This window comes from Myxocyprinus asiaticus, chromosome 40 (genome assembly GCF_019703515.2).
Source record: "Myxocyprinus asiaticus isolate MX2 ecotype Aquarium Trade chromosome 40, UBuf_Myxa_2, whole genome shotgun sequence".
NCBI classification, from domain to species: domain Eukaryota; kingdom Metazoa; phylum Chordata; class Actinopteri; order Cypriniformes; family Catostomidae; genus Myxocyprinus; species Myxocyprinus asiaticus.
Genome location: NC_059383.1, coordinates 37,598,995 through 37,611,386, shown reverse-complemented (window position 1 = coordinate 37,611,386; position 12,392 = coordinate 37,598,995). Strand labels below are relative to the sequence as shown.

Here is a 12,392-nt window from a genome sequence, read left to right as displayed (position 1 = left end):
CATTAGAAAACTGTCCTGAAAACCAGAGCTCCTGAAATAAAAGCATATTATGTATAAAGTGAAATATTAGCTACTTTTTAGAAGTTACTCTGTTTTCACGTTTAGACAGTTTAGGACAGGGGTGGGGAACGTCAGGCCTCAGGGCTGTATAAGGCCCACTAGATTATTTTACCCGGCCCACGAGGCCATTTGAGAAATAATCTGAAAAGCAAAAAATGGCCTTGATTCAATTAACTGTAAAAAAAAATTAAAATAAATACAATCAAAATAATTACAAATGATAATTGGTGCGTGAGCACATAAAGGAATACGTACACTTATTTTAACCCACAATCAGAAATTGGAAGCAATTGTATGGCCCGTGATTCATTTTGTAAATACCTGAATGGCCCTTAATGGGAAAAAGGTTCCCTACCCCTGGTTTAGGATATTGCGTTACCTGTAGCGTGTTTTAAGGAAACGGTGTATTCACAACGCAAGTTATGCGCTCTGACTAGCCTGAAACTTAGTTCAAGTTCATCTGTTCATTTGCTTCATTGTCTGTGCAGATGTAAATTGTAATATTAAGTTTATGTTGTGGATAGCAAGATTCATGACGCATACCCATATATAGGGTGCGTTTGAGTGAGGTAATTAACCCTTTGGTTAATTTAATTGTACAGATGTTCAGCTCTTTTAACTTGAGCAGCTCCAGTGGGGAAATCCCCAACATACTATGATTGGATAATTTCAATCAATTCTTTCTAGATTTTTCATTCTTTAAAATAAATTAATTAAAAAACAATGTTAGTGCATTGTTAAAGGAAAAGTTCACCCAAAAATGAAAATTCTCTCATCGTTTATTCACCCTTATGTCATTCCAGACGTGTATGACTTTCTTTCTTCTGCTGAACACAAATGGGAGAGTTTAGGAGGAATATCTCAACTCTTTAAAGTAAAAAAACTGATTTAAATATTGATCTGTATCTCACCCACAACTATCATATCACTTCTGAAAACATGAATTTAACCACTGGAGTCGTATGGATTACTTTTATTAATTTTGGACCCTGCTGACTTGCACTGTATGGACCTACAGAGTTTAGATATTCTTCTAAAAATCTTAATTTGTGTTCTGCAGAAGAAAGAAAGCCATATATAACTGGGATGGCATGAGGGTGAGTAAATGATGAGAGAATTTTCAGTTTGGGTGAACTATTCCTTTCAAATCTTGCAATATTATATTTGCTGTATACAGTGTTTTAATTAAAACAGTTTGATTATCATCATGATGCGTCTTTTTCTACTTGTCTTCTTTATCGCTGACAAAATTAAAAAACCCTTTGTCAACATTTTGTTGATGAGATTAACACTGGTCATTGTTTGAGCCAATGTTGCTATGTCAGGCCTGACAGGATGCTAAATCAAAGAGTTGACTAATCTGACTGATAAAAAGTTTATTGTGTTCTCACCTGGCTAGTACCTCTACATTCGAAATGGCGTAGAAGTATTTGAGCAGGTTGTCTCTCTGGACGTACGTTCCACCGAGGGCGGGTCTAAGTAGGCGGAGCCTCAGATTCGTAAACGTGAAGAAATCTCGTAGACCCTTCATGCTCTCCATCCGTGTGTACAACCCTTCCATATTCAGCAGTCTCGGGCCGGCAAATATGGCGAAACGTGACCGCACCTCGAACCTCACGACCTTCTCATTCTTAGACCCGACCCAGCGTGAATAGTGTTCTGTGCAGATCACACGCGTGGCGTTGGCCGCGTTCAGATCACGTACACGTCTTGCCGGCATGTTAAATGCGTCCACACAGTCGTCTGCGTAGTACTGGTAGGCCTGCCATGTGCGGCCGAAATTAAGCGATTTTTCTAGTACCATGATAGTGGGTCGGCCGTACTCAAAGGTGATTTGAATATCGTCGGTGAGCTCAAGGGTCTTGTTCCAGGTCAGGGTGATGTTCGCTTGAAGAGGTTCAGGATATCGCCGCCACGTGACCGTCTGCCAGTAGGTGATCAGACCACTGCGCTCTCGATCCTGCATCAGCTGCGGCGGGTGTGCCAGGTCAGGGTTGGATGCATCACATTCATCACTGCAGAGGTATGGATTCTCCTGCAGAGAGACAGAGAGAGACAGGCAGTGAGTAAAATAGAGACAGGTGAAAATTGAGAGTAAGACAGATGGTGAGTAAGAGCAGGGTTGGGAGGGTTACTTTTGAAATGTATTCCACTACAGATTACAGAATACATGCTGTAAAATGTCATTTGTAACGTATTTCGTTAGATTACTCAAGGTCAGTAACATATTCTAAATACTTTAGATTACTTCTTCAGCACTGGTAGATTTTTTCACTTGTTTTGACTATAAAAACTCTTATCTATCTTATGCAGTGTTGTTTCTAATTGATCTTGTTTTAAGGATTTTTAGATATTTTTACAGGAAAACAATACAAACATTATTATCAAGAATATGATTTTTGCCCTAATATCAAAGGTCTTACTAGAAAAAAAGAAATTATGATCCAACGTGAATTTTCTTGATAAAAAATATGATTGTGCCTGGTAACGTGCATGTAAAATTGCTAGAAATAGCATTTTAGCTTAACGTAAAGCTGACAATTTACACAAGCTTTATTTCTATTTCTTCTGCTCCAAACTTACTTCAAACTTACTTCTCTATCTGCTCGTATGAATGTAACACATCATAAGAAAGTGTTTCACTGCTGTTCAAATGCACTTTGGATCACATCATTTATATGTATAAATGTTTTCCATCTGAAAGGACTAAATATTAAATGAAACAAATGAAGTCATCTCTTCAGTAATCAAAATACTTTTTGAATGTAACTGTATTCTAATTACCAATTATTTAAATTGTTACTGTAGTGAAATACAGTTACTTATATTTGTATTTTAAATACGTAATCCCGTTACATGTATTCCGTTACTCCCCAACCCTGAGTAAGAGACATACAGACAAAAATAGGGAGATACACACTGAGAAACGACAGTCAGTGACATTATAGTTTATGTTAATAAAAGTTATTATAAAGCAATATCTATGGTTTAAAGTGAAGAAAGATATGTTTGTTCTTTCTGAACTATTAATAATACCAGCTTTGACTTGATACAAGAGGCCTGTAAGATTTTGTTGTACATGTAACAGGTTAATAAATACTCACACATACTAACACACTTCTAAAGCCTGAGAAATGTGGCAAAAAAAGTAAAATAAAACTACCATCAGAAATGCAATATGTGTCTTTAATGCTTAAATTATTGGTCTAGATATAGTAAATAATAATATTTGATTAATGCAACTTAATAAAATGCAGTTAAGAAGTTACTTAATGAGATCAAAATAAATGCAAAGACATATATTATTTTTATTTGCATATCCTTGAACAAACAGCCAGGTCATGCTGTAGTAGTGGTGGAAACAGGGTCACAATCGTCCCATTAGATCATGCATAGTGGTCTTGTTATATAAGATCACCATTAGATCATATTTAGCATATTAATATTAATATGATAATATTATCATATTAAATATTTTTGTGATTCCTTCGTGAACAGTTCAAATCTACAAACAGCAGCTGTGGGTCAATAGGGTCAGTATGGGCAGCGTGATAACAATGACAGTGATCAGTGAAATATCATAATTTTTGTCAAATCCTGGGTGTGTCCTGATCCACCAATCTGGATGAATATCTAAAGAAGCCCAAATCTTCATTAATCTTTTGGAAACGGGGTGTTTCAAACCCAGAAATAGCACTTTTTGGGACATTTTCAGGTCAATTTGAACGAAGCACCCTTTGAGAGCAGTTGCCAAAACAACCCGGAAGCACCAGCACCGCACGTTTCTAAACAGTAACTTCATCTACACTTTGGCCTTAAGAGTGAGAGACAATGTAAGTGTGATAGAGAGACAAATGAAAATAGAGAAATTGACAGACAAAAAAAACAAAAACAAACAAAGAGAGAGACAGGCAGAAAGTATGAGTGTGTTAAGTACAGAGACAGACAAAAAGAGAGAAAGAATAACAGAAACAGATTGATAAGACCCAGAAAGACAGAAAAGGGGACACAAAGAAATAGAAAGACAGTTACAGAGAGAGTGATAAGACAAACAGAGACAGAAAAATAAAAATAAAGTACACACACACTTCTCATTATAAAACTACAGTGTTATTTTATTAAAAACAAAGACTGCAGGGAGTCCTGATTTGTGAGCACAGAGAACTGCTGTTGGAGACACACCACCACATCATTAAAAATCTGGGTCAATTCTATCAGCTCGCCTTGTAAAATCATGCAGGAAAATGATCTAACCATCTGACTTTAGCGCACATTTACACACATACACACACACAGTGTTTGTGCATATGCTCGGCATGTAGGCAGATATGATAGGTTAGAATTTGCCCATTCAGCAGGTATTCGGGGCTCTGTCGCTGTCAATATATCTAATGCGATTCCATCAAATGCACTGATACCTTAATTCAGGGCTGCAACCCCCCCCCCCCCAACACACACACACACATACTTCTAGTGCAACTCTTCAGTATTTTACCGCCCACAGAGAGATGACATAGAAATAAACATGCTGCCTCTCATTTGTTCTCCATTTCACAATGTTAGGGCCCATGACATACACAAATGCTGGTTAATAAAAAAAACGTACACTCGCACACTTGCACAAGACTCATAAGAGAAGCTTGTTACAGAGCAGTGCGTCTTGGGAAATTCATCATTTGATTTATGAAGGCACATGGAGAATAAAAAATAAACCGAAGGGGAGATAAAACAAAGTGTGTATGAAAGGGAGAGATGGGTGGTGAAATTATAAAGCAGTCTTCAGTTCTCAGTCTTCTTATTTATACTTTCACCAACTCTACAGTCTAAAACCATTTCAACTCCTAGTCTTGTGTAACCAGAGTTTTGACTATCAGCATAAAGTCTGGTTCAAATTTCAGCTTATTTTGGCCAAGAACTGCCCACTTAGACAGAAAGAGACTGTCTTTCTGAAATGTAAAGTGGCCAATCACAGTTCTTTTGTATTTAAATTAGGTTTTAGACTGATCGCACTGTGAATTCGGCAACAGTACGTCAAAAGTTCTTCATCTGAAATTGGTCAGTGGCTGAAGCTGGAAGTGTTGTTGAATGTATGGGCATGTGTGAGCTCCAGTTTCTGGGTAAAATGTCCACAGAGTGGTGCCAAAAGATACTTGTATTTTTATTTGTGAATGATGTAATACAGTCAACAGGAACGCATATTTTATTAAACCTACACCCTAACCCTAAACTAACTGGCAGTGGAGTGAAAATGTAATTATAGAGGGAAAATGCAACCTCCAAATTGTGCTAACCATCGTTTATGTTAATGCAATTACTTTCTGGTGTCCACTGGACCAGAAACCACGTCTCTGAGGTTACTTGCACAATGTGCTATCAGTACAGGAAATGGTGAACACATTAGAATCGATGCAAAACATGTCTGATGGGCAGGCCCAGATGGACTCTGTTGACTTTTTATTATTTTCTGTGCTGATTTTGTTAAGAGTCTCCAGAATTCTGGGTTAAATGTGGTAAAATGTGTTAAAATGAGTTGAGAGAAGTACGGTCTTAATTGCTCCTCAAAGCTTTATCAAATTAGCTTAAATATTTAATACAATAGCACACAAGTGGCAGGGAATGTGTGGAAATTTGAGACTGATGGGCTTCCCAAATCAGCAGAGTATTCTGCAGAGCTCTGCCTGCGCACTTCCATCTGGGCCTGCTGATGAGAGATGGTGCTTGTCAGTAATTCAACAGAATGTGTTGGATTTCCGGGTACATGAACATTAGGAAGCAACATGTCAAGTTCCCGTCTGATCATGTCGGAGGTTTAGAGGTGAATAAATCTGAAATCAATGATCCCACAAAAATAGTCCTTTGTGCAACAACATGACTTCTTATTCAAATAATAGCACAGCAGTCTCAGAGAAAGGTTATATAGAAAATGTGATTCCAATTTGGGATAAGAATTTGTCAAAAAAAATATTAAGTAACAAGTATTTCACTATTATAACTCTAGCAAACAAAGTACATTCAAAGTTGCACTTGTGGATATCTTGTTTTCTTGCTACTAAGTATCTAGAACAAAACTCTTTCCATATTTGATGCCACAGACTTTGCTAACGTTGTTGTTAGCTAGTTGTTCTGACTGCGGAAGCAACCTGATACTTTGTAAACACGACTTTTTAAAAAAAAATCTTGTGTGCCCTGATTCCCGGACATTGCGTAGCTGCCAGCCAATCAGATTCAAACTGATAATTTTGCAATCTTTTGCCATTTTTGTGTACAATATGCATTAGACAGTCCATAAACGGTCCATGGTTGTGCCTCATCTGAGATGTCTTCAACTCTGCAGCCTTTTATTACTATTTTACTTTTAACAGTCTAGTTACTTGCAACGGAACATTTCTAATGCCTTGCAGTGGTGCAGTTGACTAAAAGTCACTATTTACAAGTGTTCATTTCCTGTACTGTACATTTATAACATAATTCTTAGTGTTTTGTTACCAATAGCATTGATTACAAAAACTAGTCAGCACTGCTGTGATGGGATTTCAAATGCAGCTGCTGAGGGAGTGACAGTAAATTGGTGTGTTTGTCTCTTCTGACTGTAGTAATCTATCTCTCTCTATTTATTCCTCTTTTGGAAAGTGCCAAAAAAAATAATAATGGATTTTTTCTTTCTCTGTTGGAGCAAATGGGAATGCAAAAATAAGATTTACTATCATCTATATAAGTTTACCCAACTATAGTTTACTTCCATGTTCCAAACCCAGAAATATGAAACAGGTCCATCGATTATTGCTGTAACTTTTGCAAAGCATTGCACTCAAAGAACTCAAGACACCTTCATCCTGTCAGACACAGATTCTACACTATTATGTTCTGTACTAGTGTCTGACTCCATTATCTTGCTCTAGGACGGGAGTTTGTTCTGTAGAAAGGTGTAACGTTGGCCTCTTCTCCAGGATCACATTACCACTCATGTCTTACAGACCTCGGTGCTGCCACTCATTTCTGCTGAACATAATGCTATTTCCTCATGACTCTCTCATCCGTCTCTTTCCATCTCTCTTGTAATCCCTCTTTTCTTCTCTCTCCTCCTCTTTTTTTCTCTTGCTAATGTTATTAGAGAGAAAACCTCATTCTGTGTATTACAGCTGTCAGTCTCTTAGACACTGTAGACAGCAGACAGACTGGATCACACATGAACATCTGACCTGACTAGAACATCTGCGCACACATGCATTCAAACATGCAAACGTGTCAACTCTGACCCCCAATACTCTAAAACTATAGTTGGATTTAGGAAGGGCATGTTAGACAGGAACCTTTAACCCACAAATCCACTGAAACCTAACCCTCTGACACACTTAATGGTCTGTTGGCGTGCTTAGCGGTGTGTTTTGTGCATTGTGCATCTGGAGTGTCTCTCTGTGTGTGCCTGATTGCATGTACACTAGAGCTGGGCGATAGGATGATGTTATTGGATATCGACAGGGTTGGGAGGGTTACTTTTGAAATGTATTCCACTACAGATTACAGAATACATGCTGTAAAATGTAATTTGTAATGTATTTCGTTAGATTACTCAAGGTCATTAAAGTATTCTAAATACTTTGGATTACTTCTTCAGCACTGGTAGATTTTTTCACTTGTTTTGACTATAAAGACTCTGCCAGTACAGTAAGACAAAATACACATGTTAAAAATACATTCTCTGAAAAACCTAAATATCGTATGCAGTGTTGTTTCTAAAACAAGATAAATCTAACTGATCTTGTTTTGAGGATTTTTAGATATTTTTACAGGAAAACAATAAAAAAATTATTATCAAGAATATGATTTTTTCCCTGATATCAAAGATCTTTCTAGAAAAAAGAAATTATGATCCAACGTGAATTTTCTTGATAAAAAAAAATATGATCGTGCCTGGTAACATGTGCATGTAAAATGGCTAGAAATAGTATTTTAGCTTAACGTACAGCTGACAATTTACACAAGGTTTATTTCTATTTCTTCTGCTCTAAACTTATTTCAAACTTCTCTGTCTGCTTGTATGAATGTAACACATCATAAGAAAGTGTTAAATGGGTTAAACTTATACCTATTATAAAAACTGGTGTTTTGTAAGCACAGACTCAGTGAAGTAACAAACTGTTTTAGCTGTTTTGAAAGTAGAAATGATGTGGGTTGTGTTGAACTTGCTATAGGTAATGGTTTATTTATTTTTAAATATGATTATTACAATTATTATCTTTACATTTATAATTTTCTTTAGTTCTTAATTTTTAGGCTATTAGTAATTTCCCACCTGCTATTATAGATGAATACTTGCGTGATGGCAAATGGAGCTGTTGGAGACGGTAAATTTTTGAATTTGGGAAGGTGGTTATATTAGACTTTTTGATCACTTTGCTATTTTAATTGCTTTTTTCATTTCATTTAAAGTGCAATTTGAATTTATAAACATCTTTTGTTTAAGTTTTTCATGTTTCAATAATTGTATTTATTTTTAAAGTAAAAATATTCAAGGACCCTCGGCAGGGGTTTGACGATATAATCGGATATCGCCATATATTTTAGGCGATTATTGATTCAATATTTTTTACATATCACCCAGCCCTAATGTACACATGCAAGTAAGTGTATTTTGTGTGCTTGCATGCATGTGTGTGTGTGTGCATGTATATTTCAGTATATGTGTGTATTTTGATGTTTGTGTGCATGTATTTGCATGTTTGCATGTACCAATACAATTCATGTGCCTCCATGCACGTATTTGCATGCTTACTGTACATGTGCATTTGTGCATGCTCTTGCTTGCATACATGTGTGTGTGTGCATGTATTTGCATTAATATGTGTGTGTTTTTGGGTGCTTGCATGCTTAAACTGTATGTATGTATGTATGTATCTGAATCATTGCATGTGCACGTTTACATGCATGCTGGCATGATTTCGTTCATGTGTGTTTGTGTATGCTTGTGCATGTAGGTCTACTGTGAAATAGTTTTATATATATCAGGTTTTCTCACTAATTTCTTATCTTTGTCATGACCTAACCGTAACCTTCACATGATAATGCATATGGCAAAGATGCAAAACTAGAATGTATAAGCCTTCCCTTCCACCCTATCCTCCTGCCCCATATACAGTAAACACACACATACACACATATACACACACACACAGCCAACTGTAGCGGCAGGTGGTCCACATCACTAAGCTCCTAGAGCAATTATCCGTGTTGGAATTCCGTAGCTGCGACTATAATCAGCATGATGCTGGATCCCTGTCACAACGTCCACATAGCAGCCTGATAAAACCAACCCAATGGGACATTACATCACTGTTAAACTGGAACTGTACCTTGTACCACCTGAATCACATGCAATCAGTTAGATTACAACATCAGTACTGTAAAATCTGTTAAAGGAATGTTCCGGATTTAATACAAGTTAAGCTCAATAGAAAGCATTTATAGCATAATGATTACCATATAAAATGATTTGAACTTGTCCCTCGTTTATTAAAAAAAAAAAAAAAAAAAAAAAGCAAAAATTGTGGTTACATTAAGGCACTTACAATGGAAGTGAATGGGGCCAGTCCATAAACATAAAAAAACTCACTGTTTTAAAAGTATAGCAACAAGACATAAACTTTATACATGTTAACATTATTCTAATGTGATAAAAAAAAAAACTCTGCTCTGCATGATTTTAGTGTGTTAAAATGGCATACAGCATTGGGTCGTCATGGCAACGAAGTTGCGATATTGGATATAACTTTACCCTGATAAGGTTAGTAAGTGATTTTATCACACTAAAATCTTTTAAACACATATTATATTTATATCTTGTGGCTATACTTTTGAAACAGTGTTTATTTTAATGTTTATTGATTGGCCACACTCACTTCCACTGAAAGCGCCTCACTGCAACCTCTATTTTTGCTTTTATTTTTAATAAACGAGGCACCAGTCGAAATTCTGTTTTGTGGTAACCAACATTATACACAAATGCTTTAATCCTTTAATCTCCTCTTACAGTCTTTGTTGTCTCTCTGTGGATTCATACACCTTTATTACTCTGTGTGTGTGTGTGTGTGTGTGTGTGTGCGTGTGTGTGTGTGTGTGAGTGTGTGTGAGTGTGTGTGTGTGTGTGTGTGTTTGTGTGTGTGCGTATGTGTGGGCAGGTTTAAGTGGTTTATGAGGACATTTCTAGTGTCCCCATAATTCAAATCACTTAAACATACTAAATGATGTTTTATTGAAAATGTAAAAATGCAGAACATTTTTTGTGAGGGTTAGGTTTAGGGGTAGGGTTAGGGTTAGGGGATAGAATCTATAGTTCATACAGTATAAAAATCATTATGTCTATGGAGAGTCCTCATAATGATAGCTGCACCAACATGTGTGTGTGTGTGGGCGGGTTTGGGTGGTTTATGAGGACATTTATGTAGGTTAAAAACTGGTAATTACAAGGGTATTAGGCTATAAATGTAGTTTATGAGGACATTTCTAGTGTTCCCATAATTCAAATCGCTTATAAAACATACTAAACGATGTTTTATTGAAAATGTAAAAATGCAGAAAGTTTTTGTGAGGGTTAGATTTAGGGTTAGGGAATAGAATCTGTAGTAATACAGTATAAAAATCATTATGTCTGTGGAGAGTCCTCAAAAGGATAGCCACACCAACGTGTGTGTGTGTGTGTGTGTGTGTGTGTGTGTTATAGCTGTCTTTAAGAAACTGAGAACACAATGTGAGCTCCATTCAGTTTATGAGAACATCACAAAGAATACAACCCTCGGAGGAATACATCCAGAAGTGTAAGATCTGTTCCAAACTCTAGTGAACTGCCTCTACAATCTACCTAGATAGCATCCTTCTAAGGCAGCATCCTCGCCAAAAGGAACATCAAAAGTGACTGATCTGCAACCATAGACAGTATAGGATGAGACGACTCACTGATATACTAATGAATTGGAGAAATCATAATGGTAAATATGGCGGCTGTTGGAATGGAGGTCCCAGAAACATCATTAAAAGAGCCAATAACCTTTTTGATAGAGACATCATCTGTCAGTTTTCATCGAAAACGCATATGCACATTAACTGGACCAGCCTGAAAAATAGCATTTTAGTTAATGCTAACTGAGCAAAAGAATCTTATGATACCATTGCTGTCAGATTTTACTGCTGATTTTAAATATGTTATTTGATCGTAATCTTGACCAACCTTCTTGGAGATTTTGGTCTTTCCTCATTAAAGTAGACAGGAGCTGTACTTGCGTCCTGAATACATTACAAACATGGCTGCTGAGTGGCCTGACTTGCCATTGACTTGAAACACTTTCCATGGGTATCATCTCCATTACTGTGAAAGCACTTAGAAACTCGACAATGGTATGGTCATTTCATTCATACACATGCAAATGATGGAGAGTGGAAACGTAAGCATATACGTATGTGGAGGTTCTGTCTTTCGCTGTGTACCAAGTTTGGTGAACTTCCCCTGCAAATTTGGATCTAAATGACACAGATTGACTACATATACAAACTTCAAAACTACATGGTTTGCATTGTTGCAGTAATGTGGAGAATAAAATATATTTTAACATTTTGATGTATTATTATTTGCTATTAATGATTGATTTTAATTTGTTTTATGTACCTGTGTGACTTTCTTCTGTGGAACGGTAAAGGAGATTTTAGGCAGAATGACAGTCTCAGTCACCATTTATTTTCATTGTACAGAAGAAAAAGATGCAATGACACTGAATGGTGACTGAGGCTAATGTTCTGCCTAACATCTCCTTTTGTGGTCCACAGAAGAGAGAAAGTCATACTGTTTTGGAACAAGAACAGGGTGAATAAATGAGACAGAATTTTCAATTTTAGGAAAACTTTCCCTTTAATTTCATAATCTATCAACTACAGAAATATTGTATATTGTTCACTCTGGTAAATAGTTTGTGTAAATAACTTTTAAAGGAGCACATTAAATAATAGATAAAAACAACACACCAGCAAACAGAAGTACTAACAGCAGCGCTCACCTGGTGTTTCGGCGCAGGTGTGAGGCATGAAGTGTGAAAAAAGCAGGTGGAAGATATGTTGCAACCACATTTCACGACACGATCCAGTGAGACGGCAAAACTTTAAAAAGCAGTCCCTTAATAACACTTTTGGAGCATCAAAAACTGCTTGCGGACATATTAGTCTTTTCGAAATGAAAAACATTTAGGTCAAAGCTTTTGGAAAATGTCTTCATAAGTTCTTCGCATTAGCATTCAGCATGAACAGTACCAGTAATACCTACCATGTGATCAATCATCTTCATTGTTATT

General features: G+C 36.6%; 1 protein-coding gene across 4 annotated transcripts in view; it reads right to left on the bottom strand.

Annotated features, from left to right (window-relative positions):
- Positions 1 to 12,392, bottom strand: part of LOC127430465 (netrin-G2-like) — an 88,794-nt gene that overhangs the window by 63,965 nt on the left and 12,437 nt on the right. For all 4 annotated transcript variants that reach the window (XM_051680247.1, XM_051680248.1, XM_051680249.1 and 1 more), the window contains exon 3: positions 1,452 to 2,095. In XM_051680247.1, coding sequence (XP_051536207.1) covers positions 1,452 to 2,095 — 644 coding nt within the window. The remainder of the gene's footprint in view (positions 1 to 1,451; positions 2,096 to 12,392) is intronic.